The sequence below is a fragment of the Schistocerca gregaria genome, chromosome 8 (genome assembly GCF_023897955.1).
Source record: "Schistocerca gregaria isolate iqSchGreg1 chromosome 8, iqSchGreg1.2, whole genome shotgun sequence".
NCBI lineage: Eukaryota > Metazoa > Arthropoda > Insecta > Orthoptera > Acrididae > Schistocerca > Schistocerca gregaria.
In genome coordinates this window covers 292,092,823-292,115,013 of record NC_064927.1, presented here as the reverse complement: position 1 = coordinate 292,115,013, position 22,191 = coordinate 292,092,823, and the positions used below count along the sequence as shown (strand labels likewise).

At 44.6% G+C, this 22,191-nt stretch overlaps 1 protein-coding gene across 1 annotated transcript in view; it reads left to right on the top strand.

Annotated features, from left to right (window-relative positions):
* LOC126285394 (cuticle protein 8) overlaps positions 1 to 22,191 on the top strand; it is a 36,533-nt gene that overhangs the window by 6,559 nt on the left and 7,783 nt on the right. The window contains exon 2 of the mRNA XM_049984739.1: positions 1,651 to 1,866. Coding sequence (XP_049840696.1) covers positions 1,651 to 1,866 — 216 coding nt within the window. The remainder of the gene's footprint in view (positions 1 to 1,650; positions 1,867 to 22,191) is intronic.

Here is a 22,191-nt window from a genome sequence, read left to right as displayed (position 1 = left end):
CTTATAACGTCCTAGGAGATCCGGCCGCTCCTTCAAACTAACATTGCCAAATCCGATTGCAACCACGCCGACCCTGCGTAAATTGCGGGACAAAGGCGTCAGCGATAGAATGGAATTATCGTTCAGTGGAGTGCTATCTGTCGAAACATTTTACACATATTAGATGTTGCGTACTTACGTTGTTGCGGTTATGGGTATTACTCAAAGACATTAAAAGTTGGCTTTGGTATTAATTATTCTCCTAAATGAAATCAGTAGCTAACCTGCATTTAACGTTTTCATTGTTTGTGAAATTTTCGTGTCGATTATGTAAAAGTCCTTTACACTTAAGCTACTGAATAAAATTTCTATTACATAAAATAAAAACTTACGAAAAGAAAAATGAGGGCCTTAAAGTTTTATATGCTCACGAGAAATAGAATTAAACAAATCGCATTTTATAAGAAATTATTATATCCTAGATTTTGCATTATTATTTTGTCATTGCGTGGTACACTAGAAAGAAATTACAACCCTACCTGAAGCTGTAATTTGTATTTTCTTATGATATAGCTGTTGACGTTCTTTGCATACTACATTCTTTATTGTAAATGCCACAGTCATTTACCGCAAGTTGTAATAGGTAATGCGATGCACTTGTAATGATGTGGATTTTTTAGCATTCTGTCTTCAAGAAACTGTTTAACTGTAGCTCTCTCTCTCTCTTTCTCAGACACTCTCATTCTCTCTTTCTCTCGCTCTCTCTCTTTCACTTACATCACCCAATGTTTCCAGGGAAGTGTTTTTATGGACTGTAGACGAGGATTCACCTAACGTTTAAGGTGGGATAACAGTACGGCAAGTCCTATAATTTATGTTTCAACGATTGAAAAATCTTTTTTGAAACATCAGACCACAGGAGGTTTTGGAATTAATAAAAGAAGAACCCATCACGCATAGAAGTGTTTCACATTCATGAATTTAAATATTATTTACTCCCGAGATGCCTACCATTTCATTGGTCACACACATCTTAGTGCCAATATGATTTACACACGATAGCATTTATCACTTCTTCTGAAGGAAATGTTGCTTTTTAAGACTCTTCCTTCTGCCAAACACAGACGTGTGTCGTATTCAGTGGCTCTCTTTTTCTATCTGGAACTAAATTGATTTCAAAGAGGATTGTGGAGTTTGTGCTGTTTTTGCGCATTTTTTGGTTAGACAGATGTCAAATTTTTTGTCGTACTGTAAATGTCTGGTTAGTTTCTTTGTGAGTTTAATTGTATGCAACCCCGTCTAATGTAGCAAGTTTTCGTACACAAAAACAAAATTCCAGAACCTTCCTATAGCAAATCTCTTAATAGGCCAGCCAGAACAAGCCAACGAAAGTCCGAAAAGGCACATTTAATCTCATTACTTAAGTAACAGACTCTCTTCAGAAGTAGTGGAAGATCCCCACGAACTTCCTTCAACTTCGTATGTTGACCGCACATCGCACCTCGGGTAAAATATTTTGTTCATGCATGATATGAGTACTGTTCCACTGAAATGAGAAAACCCTTACCTGCAGCCAGGCCACTGTGCAAAATTTCCTCTTTATTTCGAGACCTTTTACCAGCTTTGCCTTTCGGAGGCGAGTACGACGTGATGCGGTGCTTCGTGTGGCAGGTTGTGGTGCTCTTGGCGACGGCGATGCTGGCCGGGGCGCTGCCGCTGGAGGACGAGTACGGCAACGTGCTGCACGCGCCCGGTGGCTACGCCGCCCCCGCTGCCTACGCCGCCCCCGCCATCGCGTACGCGGCACCCGTCGCCAAGGCCGTAGTCGCCGCCCCCGCAGTCGCCTACGCCGCCCCCGTCGCTAAGGCAGTCGTGGCGGAGCCTGTGGTAAGACACCGAGCCAGTCACATCATTCATATCCGATGCATCATCTGTGATGTAGTTGAGGGCTTCCCGAATACAACTCACAGGAAGAAATAAGTCACCACCTTAAAAGAGCACACTGTCCCTTTCGAGCGCTTTAGGTGGCACAGGACAAGTGTCAAACGATCACGTGACCTCCACCTCTCATTTGACTCATTACGGTGAGGGTATGTAGCTGCCAGTCAGTTTTATGGAATCAGGGCAGCAAGATTGGTCGAAGTGGAGACGAGACAGTGGAGTACTTAGGGACTTCGTAACTCGATGTGCCTGTGATCACGTGGTGAATGGTGTTGCTCGATTTCTTGGAGTATCAAAATTGAATGCATACGACTCTACCAGGTGTCGTAAACCGGCGAGGGTCGGGACCTACTTATTTAGAAACTTATCCTCAGATCACAGATCATGCGGTATTCAAGATCATCCGTTTTTCGCACACGAATGGCTGCACACGGGAGCGACACAGCAATGGCATCATATTCAGATTTTTCGGCTCCCTACAGGAGTTGGTTGGTTGTTTGGGGAAGGATACCAGACTGCGTGGTCATCGGTCTCATCGGATTAGGAAAGGATGGGGAAGGAAGTCGGCCGTGCCCTTTCAGAGGAACCATCCCGGCATTTGCCTGGAGTGATTTAGGGAAATCACGGAAAACCTAAATCAGGATGGCCGGTCCCTACAGGAGTGAAACATCGATGGGGTCAAGCTGAGATTTTTTTGGTGACTGTGGGTGGAGACAATACAGAAAGCCTTGGATGTTAAGCTACCGATGAAAATATTGGGATGATAAGGAAATGAGACTCTGGATTGGCTTAGTCTGCTTTTTATTGCTTCTTCAAGTGTTTGCAATGAATATACAGAAGAGCACATAATTGCAGTAAGTGTAAAACATAAATGAAACCTACTAGATTTTCAATAAATTACCAGAAAAGAGCCGGCAGTTTTGGCCGAGTGGTTCTAGGCGCTTCAGTGAGGTAGCGCGCGACCTCTACGGTCGCAGTTTCGAATCCTGCCTCAGGCATGGGTGTGTGTGTGATGTCCTTAGGTTAGTTAGGTTTAAGTAGTCCTAAGTTCTAGGGGACTGATGACCTCATATGTTACGTCCCATAGTGCTGTCAGACATTTGAACCATTTTTGAACCAGAAAAGAAGACCATTCCAGCCTATAACTTTTTTAATATTCGGGTATACACAGTAACGTATGGTAATACATACTACGAACCGTGAAAGCGGCAGATTCTGTTGCTCTAATCGAACCCTTAAGTTCAAGTACTTGTCACAGTGAGAGTGACATGCAGATGCAGGTGCATGCATGAAAATGTACGGTAGAGACAGATAACCGTCTGTGTAAAAGCCTACCTAAAGATAATGCTCATTCACAAGGGATCTGCTGTAGATTGTCGACCATCCAAGGCTGGAAGTGTTCTGATCACTGGACTTTTGAACTCAGCCATGTTTGGTGTTTGAGGGCTGATTGCTTACAGATGGGACGGACTGACGAAAGAGGTTTGTACTGTACGTGTACCTCTGCCTAAGTTACAAGGCTTACAACTAATATTCATAATTAGCTACATTTTTTTTGGCAATCCATTATGATTCGATCGTTACAAAGAAATGGTGATCCACTCGTAGTCATAAAATGTTCGTAACCGAGAGTGACAGAAGGCGTCGCGTGTTGCCAATAGCTGTCAGCTAATGCAGATCCATTCCAATTAGCTTCCCAGCTAACATTGCTAAGGGGACTGCATGCGGTGTACGTTTACAGACGGGTATTCTGCAAAATGCAGCTGCTCTCAGTAGCAGATTAAGTTGAACGTCTTCATTATGCCAAAACACGGAAACTGGACAGTATCTGGCTGGAAGCGTGTGGTCTGGCCTGGCGAGTCGTGACTTCGCCGCTTTTCAAATGATGCAATGGACGGAAGCATCAGTGGCCCAGTGTGTGGAGGATGAAGTTGATGTCAGAGGTGATTCTGTGATGTTTCTGGTGTTCCTGTCTTGCAGAGATGTGGGTTTAGTCATTTAGGCTAACGTGAACATGTATTAGGTTGTATGTTTCAACAATCGCAGTGACCTGCTGTTGTCTTTTTTTTCTATAACTTCCTGACGATTATCCGGATGCTTCAGTGTTGCAAGATGAGAACGGTTGTGTTTATAGAGCTGCATGTGTACGTCCCCGGTATGACGAACACTCAGGCGCGCCATCCGCCCTCAGCTGGGCTGCTGAGTCATCCGATCTTTATGCGAAAGAAGATGTTCCGGAGTATTTGGAAGATCGGGTGCAGTCAGCATCTTCGCCTTTGGGAAGCTCCGCAGAATCGTCAGTGAGTGAACTGACACGGATTCAGCATGCCTGTAGAAACTTGTGGGTGCTCTTCTCTGTAGAAATGAAGCCGTTATCAAAAGTGCAGGCGGTGTCTCCTAAGACTGTCGTGCTTATCTTGTCTAAGTATTCGTAGGTCATAAGGCTCTTCTCAACATCTGTGTCCGCACTGTTTCATTTCTTCATTTCTAGGGAATGAAGCAATGAAGCACGTCATTGTTACTTTCCGTGATACTTAAGTAGAGTATCGTTCACAGTGAAGCACAATTCGCAGTGATTGCGGGAGCTACCTATAGCTCGAGTAGCTAGAATTCCACTTGAAAATTTATAGAATAATTTTGTGGCTATATTAGTTACGATCCGATGGGTCTTGGTCTCTTCATGCGTCATATTATTGCCATGATACTCTGAAAAGCAAGGCTTCTACCAGCAGAGTCATCATAATTTGTCTTCTTTTCCTCCTCTTCTTTCTACACGTCGGAAACCAGCCAGATGACTGTTTCTGCTGCTCACTCGGATACAACGCCATCGTGATCCCGCGCCATCCCCCTTACCTACTTAATGGTGCTTTATTTCGTACTACATCGCATTTTTATTTCATCAGTAATTGTCCATTGTCTCCAAATGATTTTCCCATTCACATCTATATTGTTGCATTTCATCCTTGCTAGCTCATATTAAGCTCTTTTGCTTCTAGATATTTATTCATTTTCGTACCTAATAATGTGCAATATTTCAGTTGTATTTATATTTCATTTTTCATTTTGAAAAGAAACACAAGTATTACATATGTATGTTATTTTATTACTTTAATGTTCACAGACATGCTTAGCACTAGGTACTCGAGTTTTCACGCTTTTATCCCCCATTGCTTATTCTTTGCCAGATCAATACGCTTTGATGGGTACACATTTCTCCAGGTGTTACCTCTGTTCACTTCTGCACCTATTTTCTAATGATTAGACAATCTGCACCCCGTAGTCTTCAAAATAAAATAAAATAACATCTTAATTACACGACTGTTGGTGAATTTCATTGATATTGACAGTAATCGGCCTTGTTCTTTTTAAATCACATCACTATTTGCCGAAGCGATTTCTGGAAATCACGGGAAACCTTCATCGGGATGAGCGGCCGGGAGTTTGAAACGCCGTCCTGCTGAAAGCGTGTTGATTGTGTTGCCATCGCACCGTCTCGTTCGGCCACCGACTGAAGCGTTATGGCTGCTGTAAACGTTCGAAAGTGAGGTAGGTGTGCGAGTGACGGAGAGAGAGTGATTGACGGGGCACCACTGGAATGAAGACACAAAGAGAGAAGCAGAGGAATGGTGATAGGAGATTGCACGGTGGGGTATTAGCGTGTGGCAGCGGGACGACCATTCAGCGTCTTTACTGCTCGCGGCGGAGCTCCGTAACAGCCAAGTCGTTTGTGCTGGCGCGCTGTACGGTCGATAACTGACTCATAACTGCCTCGGCAACAGTCCCGCTGCACGTCTGATGTGTCTGCGGCGGTGGCTACAACAGAACTGTCCAAGCTCGCCACTGTTCTATTTGTTGCAGCGTAATATGACTAAGAATGAAAAGAGAAGGAACTTTATAAAAAATGTTCAAATTTGTGTGAGTTAACTGCTAAGGTCATCAGTCCCTAAGCTTACACACTACCTAAATTATCCTAAGGACAAACACACACACCCATGCCCGAGGGAGGACTCGAACCTCCGCCGGGACCAGCCGAACTTTATAAATAATGTACATCCGCATTACTTTCGATTACCAATCCGTATTTATCAGTTACTGACATACTCGACGCAAACGGTACTGTAACATTCGCTCTACCAGCAGAGGTCACAGTTACTGCACACCTTCCTAATCGCGACGGTCGGTCGTTGCCGCCAGGTTTGACCAAAGCATACCGGTAATTTTCAAGATAGCTATACGTCGACGTCCGTGAACTCGAAGTGCCTTCATTATCTGTTTACGAAGCTGCCGTACAGGTGATGTGAAATTCCCTTGCCGCTGGTCAACATAAATATTGAACATCACAAAACTCTAACGTGTTTCTCTTACGCTTATCTCCAGGCTCTCTTGATATCTTCTCACGCTCTAAAATGAAAGCCAGAGGGCAGTGGTGTGTCTGTCACTACTACACTGATGACCCAGTTTATCAACATACGTATTTCTCGATCCACCACAGGGTGCATGGCGAAGGGAACTTTGTGCCACTGCTAGTCATATCTCTACCTGTTCCACTCACAAATACAGTGATGTGAAAAATAGTGTTTTCGACTTCCTTCTAAAGATACAAATTCGAGTTCATGTGACATTTCTTCAACACTCGCGTAGTAATCGAACCTATCGGTAACAAATACAGCAGCCCGTCCCAGAATTGCTTCGACGTCTTACTGATGCGGATTCTAAGCACTCGAACAGTACTCAAGACTGAGTCTTGTGCGCCGTCTCTTTTATACGCTTTTCTAGAGGTCTCCCAAGAAACTGACCTTAGAGGCTCGTTCCATTACTCATATCGTAAGAACTTCTGTATTTCGTTTGTCGTTTCGAAACGAAACGTAAGTATCATATATATCTACGGTTTTATTACTTTACTATGTACAGACAGGGGTCAATATGATGTTCATGAAGTTTCTGGCTTTTATAGCCCATTACACATTTGTTGTCAGATCGATATGCTTTGGTGAGTATATATTTCTCCAGCTGTTTCCTCTATTTCTTTCCCCACTTATTTCCTTCTGGTAAACGACATCTTTCGTTAGTTTGCCTTTGTATATATGATCTCCATGTAATTTAGCTACACTTCGGCTAGAAAACAACTTCACAGCCATGTTTTTCTCCTCCCTCCAGCAGCAGCGTTGTCAGCCTTTCGGCGGTAATTAGAAAACACCAGTACAATGCCCGCAGAACGCATCTTGTGTCAGCTGTTTTACTGAGTCAGGGACGCCGCAACGCGTGCCAAATTCGTAGAGATATCTGAAAACCAACAAGCTACCCTCAACTACATTAACGCCCTCCCCCACCCCTACCAGCCATCAAATGTAGAAGTTATTTAACCGGTACGATGACTCAGAATATAATATTGTTAATAGGGTGGTGCAAGACTTTGAATTTGTCGCCTATTTAGCTGCCTATTTATTAGAGCAGCGCCCTTGACTCACATTGAGCGGAGGCTGCAGGGAACTAATAAAACGCAGAAAAGTGGGCAACAGGAACAGTCACCACTACCCCGTGCTTATAGTGACTTGCGGCAAATCCTGTGGAGGCCATTTGAATACATCAAGCGTTGAGGTCTTGTGTTCGAGCATTGAACACATTTCGATACTGTGTTGTTTTTCCGATGTTAGTTTAGAGACTTGTTAAGTCTGACAACTATATAGTTAGTCTTATCTATATGCAGCATACGACATATAGTTCCTCATCCTAGTGGTTAGAGTAGTCTACTCTTGCTGTACCCTGCCGGCCGCGGTGGTCTCGCGGTTCTAGGCGCGCAGTCCGGAGCCGTGCGACTGCTACGGTCGCAGGTTCGAATCCTGCATCGGGCACGGATGTGTGTGATGTTCTTAGGTTGGTTAGGTTTAAGTAGTTCTAAGTTCTAGGGGACTAATGACCACAGCAGTTGAGTCCAATAGTGCTCAGAGCCATTTCAACCATTTTCTTGCTGTACCATTTCAGATAACAAAGAGGTTCATAAAGAAAACTCAAACGTTAGAGTAATTTTGAAATAAAGGCTGTTCTGTCAACTACAGAAGGTACTCGAAATATCTCGCAACGTCCTGATTTCTATTTCAGACACTCTAACATAATTTCTAGCTCCTGTAAGGACAAATTTCTTCGGTCATGAGATGGTAGACTAAAGTACTGAAGTGCATGGTGCATACAGAAACAACCAGGGATGCGTAGACTATACGAATTTCAGACTGTGCCATATTTGATTACTATGCACTGGCGACGTACTGCGAACTCTAAAACCACTCCGTCTTCAGGCCACGAATGGCCTACCGGGACCATCTGACCGCCGTGTCATCCTGAGTGGAGGATGCGGATGTGAGGGGCAGAGGCTTGGGGTCAGCACACTGCTCTCCCGGTCGTTATGATGGTATTCTTAACCGAAGCCGCTACTATTCGGTCGAGTAGCTCCTCAATTGGCATCACGAGACTGAGTGCACCCCGAAAAATGTTGACAGTGCATGGCGGCCTGTATGGTCACCCATCCAAGTGCCGACCACGCCCGACAGCGGTTAACTTTGGTGAGCTCACGGGAACCGGTGTATCCACTGCGGCAAGGCCGTTGCCCGCGAACTCTAAAACGTTAGTTATTATGCATTCGAAGTACCAGTTGCCTAATTGTCTGTTCCTTCAGTCGTCTTTTATCGCCGCATCATGTTTGATCACATGTGGCGGTTCAATCGTTCAGTGACTATACTCCCATTTATGAAGACATCTACGTGTAAATTTTCTCTAAATTCCTCTCATGATCTGAGGTGAATTCCAGGAGGGTGGTACTGAAAATACCGCGGCTAGTTTCCATCTCAATCGTTCTCCTATTTGAGGTTGTGCATTGGCTGTCACGATCTCATCGTTGCTAGACATTAAGTCCAGCTCCTCATTCGTTTAGATCCTGTCTACTTATCATGTATACCCAGATATAAATATGACTGCGTATCGCCTGTTGGATGCTCCAGAGGTGAACCTAAGGATACTTCTGACCAGCAGCCGCTTTCCTGGAAGAGTAGCGGGCAGGAGTAGGACCGAGGAAAGCGAGAACGTGGCCAGCGGCAGAGGAAGGACGCGAGGCGATCGCTTTCTTGGCGGAGGAAGCGCCGGCACAAGGACAGGTTTCTCCGCTGCGCGGCAAAAGTGTTCCAGCCCGAGCGAGCTGGACACGCGCCCGGAACACGCCGCCAGTGAAACCCTGCCGGCCACTGACTCCAACGTGAGGCCTCTGGAGGCTCCAGTTAGTGCCAGAGTAAACCTGAGGATGCAAGAACTGTTGCGAACGCGGCCTTGCGGGAACCCAAGAGCAAGCGCGTAGGATCACAACTGGACTACACAAATTAACCGTCAACAACGATACGTCCAGATGCTGCCGGTCTTATCTTCAGATTTATACCATTTTCTGCAGAATAAAGTGTTTTGCTGTTTGGCGTTTGAAGACTGAGACCATGATGCGTAGTTCACGGTCACCTATATTGCGCATCTTCATACTTGTTGCCACAGTTTCACTTTGAGCTAACGAAAGTAAAATGTTCTGGGCGATTAGATCACGCCGTTTTTTGTCTTCTTTTTCTTCTAGCCCACGCTTAGACTTCTCCCCTGGGATCAGGTTCAGCAGGGATACTCTGCTTCGACCTTTAAACTGAGCTCGTTATGTTAATTTCATTGTGATGGAGAGCAGTTGGAGGATGTATAAACTCCTGTCTATGAACGAATATAGGAACATGATAAAGAATATGAACTCTGTGAAATACACATACGAAACTCTACGAAGCCCTGGGAGACGTATGTGTAATTTTTGTGAGTATCATCTCGCAAATCAGTTAGACGAAGAGGAACCTTTTATCTAATGTGTTGAATATTTTACAAAGAAATCACTGCAGAATGGACGTGATAGATGTTGTTGCTACATGTCTGTTGGTGTGCAAGTGTTGGGGAAAGCCTCGCTTAGATTAGAAGAAATTCTCGTCGTCCCACGTGCGGGCATCGGGAGTTCAAAGGATCCTACGGGTGTGGTTGGCGGACAAGAAGTGTACAACTGGTCTTTCAGCGCGGCGCCGGCCCACATTCACCCTGAGGCACGGTGAGAGGTGCGCAGAGCAGCGGAGAGGTGCGAACCGCCGTCCCAACCTCTGCACAAGTGTCTCCGGTACAGTCTGTGCTTGCAAACAACGGATCAGTTGCCAAAGTGAATCTGTTTCGAGATTTGTGCAGACTTTTCTAAATGATACAAATAGACTTCCAGCGTGTTAACTATTGTAATTCAACAAATGAGTTGTTAAGAGCACAATAGTGCTGTTCAAATATGTTGGGGGGAGAAATACCTGTCTCAGAAGTGAATATGCGGAGAAAGCGGTCATCTCAGGTCACTGTAAATCGATACTGGTGGAAAAGTGACAGCGTCTCAGAGCTAGTCTAGACTTTTTTCTGTGATGAGACTAATTAACAAGGAAAAGAATAGCTTTGAGTGACGGCAAGATGATTAGCGTTTAATCACCCCTTGACAAAGTAGTAGTTAATGACAGGACACAAGCTCTGATGAAGGAACATGTGGGAACGAACTCGGTGGCGTTCTTTTATAGGAACCACCACAGGATTGACATCAACGAAAGTCACGCAAAACGAAAATAAATGAGGTCGACAGGAACTTAAGACCTGCTCTTGTCGAAATCGGGCCCCCAGTAGGCAAAATACTCCCTCGTTTGGTTGTTGTGCTGGCAGACGCAGAGAGGCGGCGAAGTAGTTTGGGAAGGTGTTATCCATGATTTCCCAAATAGTTTAAGGCAATCGCCGGGATGGTTCCTGCCAAAGGACGCAGCCGACTTCCCTCGACATCCTTGCTCCACTGCGAGCATGCGCTCCATCTGTCGTTGAACGCTTTTGTTCATTCCATCTTTCCTGTTGACACATGCTAACTGTGATTACTGTTAAAGAAGTAAGAAAATTTGAATTAAAATTCATATTAACATTTTTTTTAAATAAATACAACCAAATTTTACTGATATTGAATTTTACGCTAGTTACTGGCCGCAGGGGCTAGAACTGTAAATGGCGATAACCAGATTGATTCACAGAATTCCTAAGTCAGTTACAGATAGCAAAACGCTGTTTTTTGCCAGATTTAGTTCACACTTTTTGGCACTGAAAAATTCTCACAGTGTCTGCTCACATACTGGAGGACTTCTGAATTCTGTATCATTGACGATTCCAGCTACACGTCAGAAAAAAGTTTTTGTTTGCGATTTACGAATGTCTCCAATTGCAAAGAATTGTTTAAACCGCAAGGCCTTGAAGGAAGAATGCATGTATTACGAAAATAATGGGGAGTAGGTAAGTGGATGTGAAGTGTAAATGATTAAAGCTGCAGAGCAATAACAGGCATGTGTGCTGGGCTGCTCTCACAGAAAAGCTGCGTTAGATGTACGTCCATTACTATTATGGAACTCTGTCGGTGATTGACAGCAGAAAGCGTTATAAGAGAGATCAGTTAAGCTGCTAGAGGCCAGAGGGCACCCAACGACTGTGTAATGAACGTGTTAGATCACTTCATGTAGTTAAGGCTATAAATGTCGCAGTGGTACTACAGGGATGCGTGACTCGTAGACACAGTTTTCAGCCGTAATTCCAGCTGCGAACCGTGAAATGTCGCCTGAGGTTTCGGTGACGACCACCTCATCCACCCAACAGTGAGTGTTATTACAATGGCCAAATAGTTTTTCGAAATAGAACAATACATCTTATAAAGACTTTCGAGTTTTTGCTCCGCATGACTGATGACATTCCCTTTGGTCACTTATTCGTCTGTCATGTCACCGACTGCGAATTTCTAGTATATCATTTATCACGACATGACGTATTATGGCTAAATTATTGATAAGGATCAAAGATACTTGCAAGTCCATCCATGAGCGACAGTGAAAATATTTTGATTCAATGAAATCACATAAGTGCCGCGACACGTGGCACTTATATTTTTTATTTATTCACTCATGGTCCTGTGATTGCCAGAAAACGTAGATTATTCCACGAATTATAGAAATATTTGAAATTTTAGCTTGTTGCGGAGAATAGTGAACTGCCGTGCTCGTTATTATGATATTCTCTTAGGACATCGACTTCACGCAGCTGTATTTAATGTTGCTTATTAATAGCTAAAGATTTGCAAGCGCTCGGGGCTTCATAATAAGGCACATGTGGTGGCCATTGACATGCTGTAGACCCACAAAATACATTGTTCCATAATCGTGGATCGTTATCTAGTGTGGCAGCACGTTACTTTTCGAGTCAGATCATTGGTGCATTAAATTTTCGTCAGCAGATCGAGTTGCACTACAAATGTGAAATATGTTCGTACAGCGATGTAGTAGGACAAACAGAAACCACCTACATAAGATTCCAGAGTCGTGGCGAAATGTGTTCAGGTGAACTTGGAACAGAACCGTGTTTTCTATAAAGCGGATCCAAAATAAAGAATATCAGTACTGCCCGAGATGGCTCCCTTTAGATGCTGATCTTCAGAGCGGGAAGAGCTGTGCTCCAGTTGGGATTTGCAAGCGATTGTACGCCGGTCAGGGCGTAATTAAAGTGAGGCGAACGGTCGGCGCTCGATAGCGGTGAGAAAGTCGAGCAGCGGCTCAAGGTTTGTAGCTCAGTGGCAGCCGCTGCTGCGCGGCCGTCACTTTCGCCAGGACGGGCGAGGGCGCTTCCCGGACCTGTCGCGGTGCTCGCCACTGATTCATACACACATACAGTGTTTTGCCCGCACTCGCTAACCAACAAGAATCTCTCCCGGCATCCACACTGAACTCCTCACGTACCTACAACTCTGTCACTTCATTCAGAAACGTTAGCCCTAGGTGATAAATTTCATTCTTTTCAGACGAAGTAGGCTTTTATAACTTATGCTAAAGATCTAGCTAGTGAATTAGGTGAGAGGCTCCACGAATCCATTCGCAAATGCTGCTGTCGTCTGTAGGGAGGTTGCAACGTCGAGAGAATAGCACTAAGCGCAGTAAGAGCTGCAGAAGATCGGCGCCTGGTGCAGGGACTGGCGTTTGATCTACATCTACGTCTACATCATACTCCGCAAGTCACCCTAATGGTGTGTGGCGGAGGTTACTTTCGGTATCACTTTCTGATCCCTCCAACCATACTCCATTTGCGAATAGCCGGCCAGTGTGGTCGAGCGTTTCTAGGCACTTGAGTCTGGAACTGTGCGGCCGCTACGGCCGCAAGTTCGAATCCTGCCTCGGGCATGGATGTGTGTGATGTCCTTAGATTGGTTAGGTTTAAGTAGTTCTAAGTTCTAGGGGACTGACGACCTCAATTGTTAAGTCCCATATTGCTCAGAGCCATTTGAACCATTCGCGAATAGTGCGTGGCCAGAATGACTTTCGGTAAGCCTCTGTATTGGTTCTAATTTCTCGAATTTTCTCCTCGTGGTCAATACGAGAGATGTATGTGGGGGGAAGTAATATGTGGTCCGACTCCTCCCGAAAAGTGCTGTCCCGAGATTTCAATAGCAAATCTCTCCGTGATTCACAATGCCTCTCTTGTAACGGCTGCCAGTATAGTTAACATCTCCGTAACGCTCTGACGCTAGCTAAACAACCCAGTGACAAAACTTGTCACTCTTCGTCGGATCTTCTCTATCTCCTCTATCAATCCTACCAGACACGGATCCCAGATAAATGAACAATACTCAAGAATCAGGCAAACAAGCGCCTTATAAGCCACTTCTTTCGTGGATGAGTCACATTTCCTTAAGATTCTTTCGATGAATCCGAGTCTGGTGTCTACTTTTCCCACTATCTGTTTTATGTGGCCATTCTACTTAAGGTCGCTCTGGATAGTTACGCTTACTTAAGGTCGCTCTGGATAATTACACCTAGATATTTTTCGGCAGACAAGGTCTCCAGCTGTTTGTCATCAGTCGTGTAGCTGTACAGTAGTGGATTTCTTTTCTTATGTTTGCGCAATATGTTACACTTATTTACGTTCAGGGTCATCTGCCAGAGTCTGCAACCATTCATCAATTCCCTGAAGGTCGTTCTGCAAATTCATACAATCTTCTGGCGTTGCTACTTCGGTATATATAACTGCTTCATCTGCGAATAACCTTGGAGTGCATTCGACGCTTTCTACTAGATCATTCATATACATTGTAAACAGCGGGGGTCCTATCACACTTCCCTATGGTACCCCGAATATTAACATCTGTCGATTTTGTTCTGTTACGAGCGATGTGTGGAGTTCTATCTGCAAGAAAGACTTGAATCCAATCGCAGGTCTGTTCCGACACCCCGTAAACTCGTATTTTTTTCATGAAACGGGAATGCGAGACGGTGTCAAATGCCTTACTGAAATCAAGGAACGTGTCATCAACCTGAGCACCGTTGTCCAGTGCGCTGTGGATCTCATGGAGGAACAGAGCCAGCTGAGTTTCGCAGGATCTCTGTTTGCGGAATCCATGTTGATATTTATAGAGGAGCAGCTCATTTTCCAAAAACGTCATAATTCTTGAGCGTAAAACATGTTCCGTAATTCTACAACAGATTGACGTCAACCATATAGGTCTATAATTTTGAGGATCTGTCTTATGGCCCTGCGGGAATGACCTGCGGTTTTTACCAGGACATATATAAATGTAACGTACTGCGGATTACTAAACGAAGAGTTCCACTGTTGGTTAGATTACACCATAGGCGACAAATTACTGGTGACAACTACTACGGTACAGGAAAATATGTAGGACTAGCCTAGAGCGGACAACTCTCCCGTTTTTCCCGGGATATCGCATTTTACAGCAATATTTCTATAATTCTCCCGGTTACATTATTGACCGCCTATTTCTACCGAATACTCCGTCAGTGATCTCTTTCGCAAACAGTAATCCCACGGAGTACTCTCTATAGTTCAAATTTCATGACCGACAGATCTCTGTTTTGTGTTCGTGCTTCTGTGGAAAGGAGACAGTTTGGTTCAAGGAAATGCGAGGAGCGCGGAAAGAATGACGTAGTCAAAACGTGTCTAGAGAGGTCGTGAGAGGAGGATATTCAGCTGTTTCTCGGTCAGCAGTGGCAGTCCACGACTGCTCTCGCCTCACACTAGTCAGCTACTGTGGTACAAATGACACATGGACGTAACAAGGACTCGATAAATTCGATCAGAGATGTTCGTGTTCAAACACATTCGTTTCGTTATTCTCGACTGACTCACATGTCACAGTAACATTCCACAACACTTCGAAAGATTTTTGTGTCTTACGAACAATAAGTGGACTGATCATAGAAACATCAGCAGCTTAGAATTGTTTAGGTCAGAGATGATGACTGAAATCAATTTTTATTATAATCAAGAAGAATTAAAACAATTGTACACGAAGACAAAAAATTGAATTCTTGTAGAGTATACATGATATATATTATGATTACATATGCATATTATATGCGACGAACAGATCAGTTTTGTTTAGATTACATTATATTTACTTTTCATTCCATAGACCCAATAGTGAGAGGATTCTTCTACTTGTGGAAAATGACAAAAAACTTAATACAACAAACACGTTTAAAACGCTTGAGCGTAATAGCGTAATGTTCATTTTTGGATTTACACCGCAAATTAGTCACATTACATGCTTTTGTACTCTGTTTGCACAGTTGCCCCAAAATATTATATCGTACGACATACTAGAGCAAATCAGAGCAGTATATGCCATAGGTTTATACACTCCTGGAAATTGAAATAAGAACACCGTGAATTCATTTTCCCAGGAAGGGGAAACTTTATTGACACATTCCTGGGGTCAGATACATCACATGATCACACTGACAGAACCACAGGCAGATAGACACAGGCAACAGAGCATGCACAATGTCGGCACTAGTACAGTGTATATCCACCTTTCGCAGCAATGCAGGCTTCTATTCTCCCATGGAGACGATCGTAGAGATGCTGGATGTAATCCTGTGGAACGGCTTGCCATGCCATTTCCACCTGGCGCCTCAGTTGGACCAGCGTTCGTGCTGGACGTGCAGACCGCGTGAGACAACGCTTCATCCAGTCCCAAACATGCTCAATGGGGGACAGATCCGGAGATCTTGCTGGCCAGGGTAGTTGACTTACACCTTCTAGAGCACGTTTGGTGGCACAGGATACATGCGGACGTGCATTGTCCCTTGCCGGTCTAGGAATGGTAGAACGATGGGTTCGATGACGGTTTGGATGTACCGTGCACTATTCAGTGTCCCCTCGACGATCACCAGAGGTGTACGGCCAGTGTAGGAGATCGCTCCCCACACCATGATGCCGGGTGTTGGCCCTGTGTGCGTCAGTCGTATGCAGTCCTGATTGTGGCGCTCACCTGCACGGCGCCAAACACGCATACGACCATCATTGGCACCAAGGCAGAAGCGACTCTCATCGCTGAAGACGACACGTCTCCATTCGTCCCTCCATTCACGCCTGTCGCGACACCACTGGAGGCGGGCTGCACGATATTGTGGCGTGAGCGGAAGACGGCCTAAAGGTGTGCGGGACCGTATCCCAGCTTCATGGAGACGGTTGCGAATGGTCCTCGCCGATACCCCAGGAGCAACAGTGTCCATAATTTGCTGGGAAGTGGCGGTGCGGTCCCTTACGGCACTGCGTAGGATCCTACGGTCTTGGCGTGCATCCGTGCGTCGCTGCGGTCCGGTCCCAGGTCGACGGGCACGTGCACCTTCCGCCGACCACTGGCGACAACATCGATGTACTGTGGAGACCTCACGCCCCACGTGTTGAGCAATTCGGCGGTACGTCCACCCGGCCTCCCGCATGCCCACTATACACCCTCGCTCAAAGTCCGTCAACTGCACATACGGTTCACGACCACGCTGTCGCGGCATGCTACCAGTGTTAAAGACTGCGATGGAGCTCCGTATGCCACGGCAAACTGGCTGACACTGACGGCGGCGGTGCACAAATGCTGCGCAGCTAGCGCCATTCGACGGCCAACACCGCGGTTCCTGGTGTGTCCGCTGTGCCGTGCGTGTGATCATTGCTTGTACAGCCCTCTCGCAGTGTCCGGAGCAAGTATGGTGGGTCTGACACACCGTTGTCAATGTGTTCTTTTTTTCCATTTCCAGGAGAGTATTTACATCTCTGTTGTCAGCCTGTTTAATATAATGCGACATGGTTGTGCAGTTGAAATTTATTGCGAACAGACCTCCCTGGAAACTCCCTTCAGTCGTGGTCAGTTTGTGGTCATCTCCCTTAAAGCCATGACCCAATGTTGACCTCCCTAGAGTAACCACGTGGAGCGACCTAAGGTGGAATGACTACATAAAACAAATAATCTCTTACTGAAAAAATATTCAGGAAACATCATTCATCCGCTAAACAAATGGCTTACAAAAAAACCATCTGAGCGATTCGCAAGCGTTGTTCATCATTCTGGAATCTTTACCAGATAGGACTGATACCCGAGATAGGAAAGATCCAACGAAAAGCTGCACGTTTCGTTACGGCATCGTTTTCCCGACGCTGGAGCGTTATGGAGATTCTCAACAATCTCCAGCGCCGGATGCCACAAGAGAGGCGTTGTGCACCACGACGATGTTTTCTGTTGAAGTTGCGAGAGAATACTTTCCAAAAAGTGTGTGGAAACATATAATTGCGTCCTACATACTTCTCGCGAAAAGACGACAAAGTGAAAATCTGACGACTTAGGGAGCCGATACGGAGTTTTGCTGACAATGATTCTTCTGCGAGCCATTCGCGACTGGAATAGGAAAGGGGGTAAATCATTTGGTACCGTCAGGTCCATGGTGGAGTACTGATACAGACCAGATATTCCCTTGTGATTTAAATTTGACTTTCGATGACACCAACACAGTTATCCACCAGTTGTCATTTTCACCTTAATTGTATGTACATGAGTATTAAGTGATTCACAATATCTTCTATATGCTGACGCAAAGAAGCGGTAAGAAGCAACGTAACTGGAAACGAATGTTGTGCTATGAGAGGTTATTAAGTTAGGTGAAATGTGAATCATCATCATGTTTCCAAGTAAACATGAAAGAATGTTCATTTGAAATATTACATCTTCCTCACTGTTTCGTTCGGGTACCTAAATACAGTTCATCTATCACGATTCAACCTGAAGTAAATTCTGAAATTTTTACATCTTTTATGAAGTTAGGAAACTGCAAAAATGTGCTAAATTAAGGAGATGGGACCTGGATAAACTGAAAGAACCAGAGGTTGTACAGAGTTTCAGAGAGAGCATAAGGGAACAATTGACAGGAATAGGGGAAAGAAATACAGTAGAAGAAGAATGGGTAGCTCTGAGGGATGTAGTAGTGAAGGCAGCAGAGGATAAAGTAGGTACAAAGACGAGGGCTGCTAGAAATCCTTGGGTAACAGAAGAAATATTGAATTTAATTGATGAAAGGAGAAAATACAAAAATGCATTAAATGAAGCAGGCAAAAAGGAATACAAACGTCTCAAAAATGAGATCGACAGGAAGTGCAAAATGGCTAAACAGGGATGGCTAGAGGACAAATGTAAGGATGTAGAAGCTTATCTCACTAGGGGTAAGATAGATACTGCCTACAGGAAAATTAAAGAGACCTTTGGAGAGAAGAGAACCACGTGTATGAATATCAAGAGCTCAGATGGCAGCCCAGTTCTAAGCAAAGAAGGGAAGGCAGAAAGGTGGAAGGAGTATATAGAAGGCTTATACAAGGGCGATGTACTTGAGGACAATATTATGGAAATAGAAGAGGATGTAGATGAAGACGAAATGGGAGATACGATACTGCGTGAAGAGTTTGACAGAGCACTGAAAGACCTGAGTCGAAACAAGGCCCCCGGAGTAGACAACATTCCATTAGAACTACTGACGGCCTTGGGAGAGCCAGTCATGACAAAACTCTACCAGCTGGTGAGCAAGATGTATGAGACAGGCGAAATACCCTCAGACTTCAAGAAGAATATAATAATTCCAATCCCAAAGAAAGCAGGTGCTGACAGATGTGAAAATTACCGAACTATCAGTTTAATAAGCCACGGCTGCAAAATACTAACGCGAATTCTTTACAGACGAATGGAAAAACTGGTAGATGCAGACCTCGGGGAGGATCAGTTTGGATTCCGTCGAAATGTTGGAACACGTGAGGCAATACTGACCTTACGACTTATCTTAGAAGAAAGATTAAGAAAAGGCAAACCTACGTTTCTAGCATTTGTAGACTTAGAGAAAGCTTTTGACAATGTTGACTGGAATACTCTTTTTCAAATTCTAAAGGTGGCAGGGGTAAAATACAGGGAGCGAAAGGCTATTTATAATTTGTACAGAAACCAGATGGCAGTAATAAGAGTCGAGGGGCATGAAAGGGAAGCAGTGGTTGGGAAAGGAGTGAGACAGGGTTGTAGCCTCTCCCCGATGTTATTCAATCTGTATATTGAGCAAGCAGTAAAGGAAACAAAAGAAAAATTTGGAGTAGGTATTAAAATTCATGGAGACGAAGTAAAAACTTTGAGGTTCGCCGATGACATTGTAATTCTGTCAGAGACGGCAAAGGACTTGGAAGAGCAGTTGAACGGAATGGACAGTGTCTTGAAAGGAGGATATAAGATGAACATTAACAAAAGCAAAACGAGGATAATGGAATGTAGTCAAATTAAATCGGGGGATGCTGAGGGAATTAGATTAGGAAATGAGACACTTGAAGTAGTAAAGGAGTTTTGCTATTTAGGAAGTAAAATAACTGATGATGGTCGAAGTAGAGAGGATATAAAATGTAGACTGGCAATGGGAAGGAAAGCGTTTCTGAAGAAGAGAAATTTGTTAACATCGAATATAGATTTATGTATCAGGAAGTCGTTTCTGAAAGTATTTGTTTGGAGTGTAGCCATGTATGGAAGTGAAACATGGACGATAACTAGTTTGGACAAGAAGAGAATAGAAGCTTTCGAAATGTGGTGCTACAGAAGAATACTGAAGATAAGGTGGATAGATCACGTAACTAATGAGGAGGTATTGAATAGGATTGGGGAGAAGAGAAGTTTGTGGCACAACTTGACTAGAAGAAGGGATCGGTTGGTAGGACATGTTTTGAGGCATCAAGGGATCACAAATTTAGCATTGGAGGGCAGCGTGGAGGGTAAAAATCGTAGAGGGAGACCAAGAGATGAGTACACTAAGCAGATTCAGAAGGATGTAGGTTGCAGTAGGTACTGGGAGATGAAGCAGCTTGCACAGGATAGAGTAGCATGGAGAGCTGCATCAAACCAGTCTCAGGACTGAAGACAACAACAACAACATGAAGTTAGGACGCGTCATCTGAAAGAAATCACTCTATATGTTCAGAGATATTACGTATACTGTCAGTTGCAGGAACCATTGTCTCATACACGTTCGCCTGATGTGGGTGTTCAGAGTAAGGGAGGAGAGAGGAGAAATCAGTAGAGATTAATGATAAAGGATTAGAGTGTGCAAGAGTGGACGGATAGAGAGTGGGTTCAATGATTTAAAGGTTGCGAAGCCAAGTATCGAAACTGCACTACTGTGCATTAAGCGGCTGCGTAAATCGCTGACGAAACTACACAGTATCGAGGTGTTCCAGCTTTGGCGACACGAAACTAGTAGCTGCACGTGGTTTGAGGTTAGGTATTGCGTCCGTAACATTCACCAAAGTTAAGAGTAACTACGAAGGGAGGAATGCAGTAGTGTTCGTTTCTTGGGTATCTATTCTGTACATAGGTGTTTGTTGGATTCCAACGGTGCTGGCTACAGAAACAACCAACGACATTTAGCTGCACTTGAGGCCACCCTACTCAACTTGAACATGGACGATCTGCCGATAAGTAACTTGAAGAGTAAGATTCATTCCCTTAGAAGCACATACTGAAATAAATTACGAGAAATAGAAACAACTGAAATATCTATATGTGAAACTGACAACATCTATTGTAGAGTTGGATATGAATCCCCACTTGACAAAAAACGCACCGTGATGTGTAGTTTCAACTCTGGCAATAATGCTTCCACATTATAGTATCTTTCTTCCTTGTCACATCAATAACTCAATAAATAAGACACGTGAACTGTTGTGGTGTCATTGTCAGATGGTTGACATAATTCATTTGACCATTTACAATAATTTCTTGCAGCAGTGTCTTTGGACAATCGAGCTGACATATTTTTTATCCTGTCATGAATCCAAATAAATAACTTATCTGAAACCACGATAGTTACTGATAAAAATCTTTCGGGCTTCCAGCCGTGACACGTTGTTTACAATACAAAATGTGGATTTTAAACCAATTGATGTGGCTGGAAAACCGATATAGTTTTCTCCGGTATCTTATTTCTTTTCTTACGTACACATTCACGCAGACAAGTATCAAAACTCCGCCACTACTCGTGCAACTGGCAAAACTTTATTCGAAAGACAACTTCGGCGTTCACAAGGCGACGAAATGCTGGTGTCGCTGTGTCTACTGTTGTACACGAAATCAGTTTCATTAAACTGGTTTCACGAAATAAGTTTCGCAACTTAAGTCGTTGTGTAAACTAGCCGTTAGAATTGTGGTGACGCGGAAATTCATGCAACTAAAGATGTTTATGTCGCTGCAGGAGGAACAAAATGAAGAAAGAGAGAGAGAGTGAGAGAGACAGAGAGACAGAGAATGGTCCCCTCCCCATTGCGGCCGGCTCATGCGAAGTGTGCTGGCTGCAACAGGAGCGCCTCCCGAGCCGCGTGTAGCAGCAGGTTGCCTGCCGTGCGTCCCGTCCTCCTCCATATTTGCCGAGACGTCCAGCCATCCACGGCTGTGAAAGTACTCCGCGACCGAGTCGTCGCCGCGGGCTGAGGCACGCACGAGCGTCTGCTGCATGCCGCGCCGCCGCTCCTTCCCGAGACATCTGTGCTACGACACAGTCCGTGCAGCCGCTAAGAGCCACGTGTCACGCTATTCGCTTCTCTGAACAGCTCGAGCTGAACACGTGGCACTTTAAGCTTACAACCGGTTGCTAGAACTAGGAAGAGTATTACACAACGCAGGGCTATTCCGTGCACACTGTTACGGCTGACCACTCACTCAGAATTCTCTCCAATGGACACAGTGAGATAATGAGACTGGGCGTATGTATGCAGAATGAAGCGAAGAATGGAAACTTGTATCATGGCCGGTATTCGAACGACGGTCTCCTGTTCACGAGGTACATGCGCTAACCACTAACCCACATCGGCTTT